Source organism: Zingiber officinale, chromosome 4A, assembly GCF_018446385.1.
Source record: "Zingiber officinale cultivar Zhangliang chromosome 4A, Zo_v1.1, whole genome shotgun sequence".
In the NCBI taxonomy this organism is placed as follows: Eukaryota; Viridiplantae; Streptophyta; class Magnoliopsida; order Zingiberales; family Zingiberaceae; genus Zingiber; species Zingiber officinale.
In genome coordinates, this window is record NC_055992.1 from 144,103,290 (window position 1) to 144,111,167 (window position 7,878).

Below are 7,878 nucleotides of genomic sequence, written 5' to 3' on the forward strand. Positions count from 1 at the left end.
GTATGATATGTTATCAAAATAAGCAACTTACATGATAAAAACACACCCCTAGAATTTATTATAGTAGATGTTACGTAATGTTTGTGATAGGTTATTTTAACTATCACAGTGTTAAGATAAATGGAGTTTTTTTTTTTTTTTGGCTATAGGTGGAACATAAATCTATATTTAAAAAAAATATATATTATTTTATAATAGTATCAATTAATAGTGAGAGAGATATTTGGGATCGAACATAATTTTTTTTTAATAACTATGATAGTGTAGAAAATATTGTCGAACATAATTTTCTAATATGCACAACTTCTAAGTGTTGGGATCGATGGGAGCTAGAGTGGAGAGGATGGGTGAATAGTACTTCTCGCATCAACTTTGCGAATGCATAGATTGTGATTTGTGAGGGAGACACTAACTGTTCAGAATGGATTCTTCTGTTGCCTAACACTTTGCTAAGGTAGTTTGTAGGTCTATACCAAAATTCTTAATCCACGACTTGTTCAGGGGTTATATATATGAATGTTTGGGGTACCAAACACCAAACCTTTATATATTGATGATAATCTAAAAGATTAACTTGTTGTTTTTTATAACCACAAAATTTCATAATGTAACAGCAGGTGATAGGTTGAGCAGTAACTTAATCCAACTTCTAATCAAGGACTGTGACAAACTAACCAAGGGGCAGCCATGCCTATTGAAGTATCTTGCTCTATAACTAAAAGGGACATAATGATTGACTACTCTAGGCCAAGAAGAGGATTGAACTTGCTAAGGATTGTTTAGTACAGAGCTTTATTGTATCAAATGATAGAGTCATAGAACCAAATGGTGGTACAGATGCTTCTTCCATAATCACCTTACAGCAGCTAAGTCTGGAGCCTCGAGCCAGGGCTGTTCTTTCTTTTGCAGCGTGATCTTCTTCTCGTAAATTCAACATCTTAACTAGATCACAAAATTTGAGCAGAGACTTCGTGTGCATTGAAATCTCTAAATGAAAGATAAACAAGTGCCAGTCGCCGGAATCGGTAACCAGCAATGCTAGTAGCTGGAATCGAAACGTGGTAGCTTGGATCTGAGGAAACAGGCAGGTCGCACTTTTGATCAGTCGTGGCATTCGAAAACATAGTCTTGGAGACAGAGATCAAGCAACTTTTTACTCTAAGAACGAACCAAAATTGTAACTTTTGTGGTTATCAGTAACCAAAAGGGGAAAACGATATCTCGATTTGGGAACAGGGATGGGTGCTTCGTTCAGATTTGGCTTTGGAGATTGGGGATGACACTCAGATCATACTCTTCTCGTCATCAAAGGAGAAATTTCTAATAGGGTTTTTTTGTAGGGGAGACGGTCATGGTGGGGGCAAAAGTAGGGAGAGGGGAACCGGTGGAGGGGGTGGAGAAAGTGAGGATACGTTGGCTCCTTACAATCTTCGTGCCCACTGGTGGCTGACGCCGGTGCGGCAGAATGAATCATGCAGTGCCGCCCGCGTTGCCGCCTTCGTGACGCGCGACCGCCTCATACGATGCCCGTGAGCTGTGACAAAGGACGGATGTAGGCTTTCCGCTCGATTTCGGAGTGTGAAAAAAGCCAAAAAAAATTAATCACGGATCTGTCTATTATTTAATAAAAAGCAAACCGGCGAAAGAATAACTAATTCATTCTTCCTCGTAAAGTAAACAATAGACAATTTTCTTTACGAAATATTTTTCTCAATTTTTAAATCCGTCCTTCTGAATAAATATCGCTAATATTTGGAGTGTTAATTTATATGCTCATTAAATTTATTTCATGAATAGATTTTGTAATATACATATTTTAAAATAGACATATTCATAATATGAAAATCATCCATAAAGATGATAAATACTTTTCTCCACCAAAAGATGAAATATCAAAAGATTCACATTACATCGGCATTATTTTAAGAAGTTGAATGCTTCGTGTGGCTCTTTTCTTGTGATGTCTAAATTATTTTACTTTAATATAATCCTATAAGCCAAGATAAAATCTAAACTTTATAGAATCTCATTCTTTATCAATATTCTAATCTTTATTTGAATGTATGATCCAAACGTTTATACCACAATAAAGCGGAACTTTCACTAAGCATATTTTAATTAATTCCAATACTTTGATGCACAATAAGTAAAGATTCGATAAATTTATTATCAAATTTTAATTTGTATAAACCATCAGTAGGAATTTCAGAACTAATAAGTCTTGAATTCTTATATAAATTAAAATAAAAATTTCCAAAATTAAAATCAAAACTACAAAAATCAAGTTTTGAAAGAGAAATAAGATTCCTTGAAATTGAATGTACATAAAGAGTCTGTATAAGGTCTAAATAATAGTCAGTATCTAAAATCGAACGATAAATCCCAATACTTTCAATCAGAGCCTTCATATGATTTTCAATATATAGGAAATTCTCAATTCGGTTCATGGTTTGGATTGCAAGGAATCCTTGCATTATATTGGATACATGAATAGTAGCACCAGAATAAAGCTACCAAGTATTTTGAGGAACATCAATCAAGTTTGATTCGAAACAAATATAATATTTAATATACCTTTCTTTTCGAATCAAGTCTTGTGTTTAGGACAATCTTTCTAATAAAATATTTTTTTTTCTTATAGGAATGACACTTATCATTATTGTGTTCCTTCTTATCAGCATGAGGAACTTTAATACGCCTTTTCTTTGTCTTAAAACTTTTGACTTTTGCTTTTAGTGCTTTACCAACTCCTTAAATAGTCAAGTTGATGGAATGACCTTCCAAATTCTTAAGTATAATCCTAGTTTACTAACCGAATATACTAACGGAATATTATTCCGTTGGTATAGTTTCAATATTACCGTCAGACTATTAATTATATTGGTAAATTCATTAATCTTGAAAAATAAATAAGATTACTGACAAAATTTTAATATCCGTCGAAAATCACTGATGAACCATTTTTCCATTTGCATAAACATAAGGTTTAATTTGTTAGATCATTCCCATGCTTTATATTTGAACTTTTCTTTCTCACTGTTTAAATCAGTAATAGCAATGTGCTTTTCTTTTAATAATGCCAAGTCAATATCCAATATACGTAAATGAAAATTGACTTGCTCACTCCATTTAGAGAAGTTCAAACTATTAAACATAGTAATAGAAGAAGCTTGCGACGAATGAAGGAAAATTCATGCAAATTAGATATACAGACAGACTCAGATAAAACATTATAATATATTGTAATATACCTTTGGGCTAATATTACAATATACTATAAAGAATTAAATGCCTTATATTATTAAGAATTAAAATCTTCAATTAAATATAAATATCATCTTTGATAAATAAAATATATTTGATTCAAGAATTTTAATTTTCTTTATTTATGCCACTAATCATTAAAAAATAAAATTTCTTTTGGAAAATCCATAATTTTAATGATAAATAAACACCATTTATTTATCCCTTTTTTATTAGGCATTTTATAAATATGATAAATAAATGATTATGACAATTAATTATTTTAGTTTGATCACTTTAGTGATCACAAACTATTTTAATTAACATAAAATCATGCATATATTTATATCATAATCATAAGCAATCTTAATTATCTTTAAAATGTGCGCATATTACAATAATTAACCAAATTCATAAATGGTAATTAATTAATCAGTATATAAATTTATATATACATTATGTCAAGCATTATTGAAGATATAAATAAAATATTAATGTGCAAATATTTCATTTCTTTAAATTCTCATCCATCAAAGATTCTAAATGTCATTAATGCATTTATTAATTTTAACATACTAAATTCATGCATGAAAATATATAGATTTCCAAGGAAGCTTTGATATCACATGTTAATGTACATGATCTTTAAATTTATTTTATGAAATAGATCTTAAAATCAATATATTTTACATACATGAAGGAATAATTGTAATGTAATTATTTTGCATATATGATTTCTCTTTTCTTTTCTTTCTTTTTTCTAAAGCACACAAATTCATTCATGTAATGGGCATTATTATGCTTTCATTTTATAGATAGGGACTTTTTTTTATTTCCGTACATAAATTCATCCATCATGCATCGATTATAATGATTATTATTTCGTTATAAATAATAATAATTATTATTTGTAAGGTGAGTTACATCTAGCTTCTTTATTTCCGTGTATCCATTATGCATAGATTATAATGGTTATTATTATTACATATGTTATAAATAATAATAATAATTATTTGTAAGGCGAGTTACATTTGATTAGTAACTTCAATTGCACGAAGATAATTTCATTTCTTTTATATATTTTTTTTAAGGCCAATAAAGATAATTATCTAACACGGAGTTTTAAAAGGAAGCTCCTATCGCAGACAGAAAGAAAGGGTTTAATATGGGGCGGGAGCTTGTAGAAATGTTTTGAGATCTTTTTGTTCCTACTTGTTACAATCCATAATATCTATGCCCTCCCTGGCTTCTTCATCTCCACAACTGGGTCCATGCCATAGATCTTCTTCAACCTAGAGTTTAGAATCGAATAGTCCAACTAGAAGGGAGGAGATGACAACTGAAAACTTTTCTTGCTAAAAGCACTCTCAAATAAAAATGTCAGTTCGATCTGTGTCAATAATCATGATAGCTGAACTAGAAATGCATTTGAAAGTAAAAAATGAAAAGGAAATCAATGCTAAGATTTTGCTCTTACTCCAAGCCCTCCAACTCTATCCAATACCTTTTCCTTCTTTTTTGGGTCATTTGTTTCAAATTTGTCTTCTTCCCATTTATTTGTAAACTCTTGTCAATTGATTAGACACCCAAAAATGAATGTTAGACTTGAACAATAACATTTTCAATTGATTAGAAAACCATCTCTTGATTGGACAACCATTGCTGAATGTTGTGTTTTTTTTGAAGCTCTTGAAAGCTCCCTTCCATCTTGTTGATGCTCATTCAGCATTTCATTCATTGGTTCATCCATCAGCAAACCACTAATTACTTAATTTGGAGTACTGCAACTTTCGTGAATTGTTGCCCATATTGATCTACATCAGTAGCAGAACTCGTGCCCACATCTGCAAGTGATGTGCAGGCAGCCGGCGGTCTTCTCCACGAAGAACTTGCACTTGGGGCACCGCTTCAACCCCTTCTCCTTCGCCACCTCCATCAGCAGCAAGTCTTCCCTCCTCCTCTCCTTCGTCCTCAGCCTCTGGAACTCCGAGCAGCTCAACTCGCCGTGCCATCCCGCCTTGCACAACGTGCAGAACAGTCGCCGGCAGTGCGGGCACTCGGCCTCCTTTAAAGTCGCCACTCCGCCGTCCTCATCGTCCACCAACAGCGCCGCTGAGCAGCCCTTGAACGGGCAGTAAATCCGGTTCATTCCGAGGATGGCGGCCTCGCATGCCGCCGCCTCCCACCAGTCAAACACCTCGCAGGGTATCATGCCGCGGAAACTCTGCGCGGCTCGAGGATGCTCCTGCAGTTGACTTCCGGGCATTTCACCGTCAATATATTCTCCTTAACCTTTTCGCTGACGTAGTGACCGAGGCAGTCACGGCAGAAGGAGTGGGGGCAGCACCGTTAGTGAACATATCGGCGTCGGGAGGGGCGTCCATGCAGATCTTGCAGAAGAAAGTTGCCGGAGAAGGCGAAGCCAGAGACGAAGAAGGCAGAGACAAAGACGAAGACTCACCCTTCTCCTTGATCCTAATTAAGGTGGAAACCGGTGGCCTAGCCATTTGGGATGCAGGCATGAGAACGCCCACCCGTCCGGCTTAGTACCGGACGGATCCTCTGACATCCTGCATTCCTTCTACGGGCACCGCACCTATTGTACGTTCATAGTACTTAACGCATCTCCCATAGTTAAATTTTTCCATAAATATTTTTTTTATAGTTTTCAATATGTCTATACGTCAATGCCACATCAAAATGAAAAATTACTATTCCCTCCATAATAAAAAACTTCATATAACTTTTCCATGGTCCTACATTACAAATAACATATCTTTATTTATTATTTTTTTCATTTAATATCTTTATATGATTTTTACTTAATATTTTAATTAATTCTAATCTTTAATTTATTTATAAATTTTAATTAATAAATTTCTGATTTTTAATTTAATTTAATATCTTTATTTAATATTTAATTAATTTATAAATTTTAATTTAATTATAGTCATTGTCATTTTTTTTAACTTATCAAATATATTTATTTTTAAAAGAAAGAACTACAAATTTAACCATTCATGAAATAAAATATTATAATTAAATGCTTCACAAAACTAACTTCATCTTTCATTATCTTTCATTAATTACCTTCGTCAAAGTGCCCATATATGTTCAACCAAGTCAGCTCGAAGTTGATGATGTGTTTCACTGTCACGCAACTCGCAATTTCTCCAGAAGTATTCTTGGAATTCAGGTGTTGAGCCCTGTTTTACCCGCATCGGATGATTTTCTTCATCTCCCATCCAATTAGATACTGCTTCTCCCTCATCCTCAATAATCATATTGTGCAAAATAATACACGTATACATGATATCCCTCAATATATCTCTCGACCAATATCGTACTAGACCTCTGACTATTGCCCAACGAGCTTGGAGAACTCCAAATGCCTGCTCGACATCTTTTCTTGCTGCCTCTTGTCTTTTCTTGAACTTTTTTCTCTTCGGATCCTCGGGGCATGGAAAACTCTTGACGAAGGTAGCCCAAGTTGGGTAAATCCCATCTGTTAGATAATATCCTTTAGTATATGTCATGGCGTTTATTGTAAAATAAACCTCTGGTGCACCTCCTTCCAAAATTTTGTTGAATAGAGGTGATTCGTAAAGCACATTTATATCATTACGTGATCCTGCAGTTCCAAAAAAAGCATGTCATATCCATAAGTCAACAGATGCGACTGCTTCAAGTACAATTGTTAGGTGTCCATGATCGCCTCGAGTAAACTGGCCTCTCCAAGCGATGGGACACTTTTTTCATTCCCAATGCAAACAATCAAGGCTACCTAACATGCCAGAGAAACCATGTCTTCGCTCATGCATTTCAAGTAAATGTTGGGTGTCAGCTACCGTTGGTCTTCTCAAGTATTGGTCCCCAAATATTTCATATACACATTTGCAGAAGTTGATCAAACCGTCGATAGCAGTGGTTTCAGCAAACCTTAGATATTCATCGGATTGGTCGGCAGGGGCTCCATATGCCAATTGACGGAGAGCCGCCGTGCATTTTTGAAGTGGCGACAAGCCCATCCTTCCCGTTGCATCAATTCTCCATTGAAAATACTCTGAATGATTTTGTAATTTTTCGACAATACCCAAAAATAACTCTCGTCGCATTCAAAATCTTCGCCGAAACATTTCATCGGTACTGATCCGGTGGTAAGAATCCGGAACCCCATAACGAGGGGTCAACGCCGCGTGAAGGTCAGAGGGCCGGGCGGTCCGTTAAAGAATGGTGAGCCGACCGGATCCTCGACAGGAGGGCGAGCCAATAGGTTTGCCAGTAAACATCTGGTAGTAAGTGTTGATACAGTCTGACCTGGATGTTGTTTTGATGTTGACACTGATTTAAGTTTGAATCAGATATTAAATTAACTCAGATTAATTACTAATCAAGGTTGACTTGGTTAACCTAATTGACCTGATTGGGAAAAGTCCAAGCGAGGAGCTTGGCACGGGAAAGTCCTGGTGAGTGAAGCCAGGCAGTGGAAAAGTCCTAACTGGGATGTTAGGCAGTTGGAAAGTCCTGGTGAGTGAAGCCAGGCAGTGAGAAAGTCCTAACTGGGATGTTAGGCAGTTGGAAAGTCCTGGTGAGTGAAGTCAGGCAATTGGAAAGTCCTGGTGAGTGAAACCAGGC

The 7,878-nt window shown here is 35.2% G+C and overlaps 2 protein-coding genes across 2 annotated transcripts; both read right to left on the reverse strand.

Moving 5' to 3' along the window:
- Positions 1-5,062: 5,062 nt before the first annotated feature.
- On the reverse strand, positions 5,063-5,509 carry LOC121972882 (E3 ubiquitin-protein ligase RNF144B-like). The gene has a single exon (XM_042524501.1). It carries the CDS (start codon positions 5,507-5,509, stop codon positions 5,063-5,065), a length of 447 nt encoding a protein of 148 aa, XP_042380435.1.
- Positions 5,510-6,338: 829 nt separating this feature from the next.
- Positions 6,339-7,271, reverse strand: LOC121972883 (protein ALP1-like). Its single transcript, XM_042524502.1, has 2 exons — positions 7,028-7,271; positions 6,339-6,874 (listed from the first exon to the last, which is right to left on the reverse strand). The coding sequence occupies exons 1-2, from the start codon at positions 7,269-7,271 to the stop codon at positions 6,339-6,341; spliced, it is 780 nt and encodes a 259-aa protein (XP_042380436.1).
- Positions 7,272-7,878: the final 607 nt, after the last annotated feature.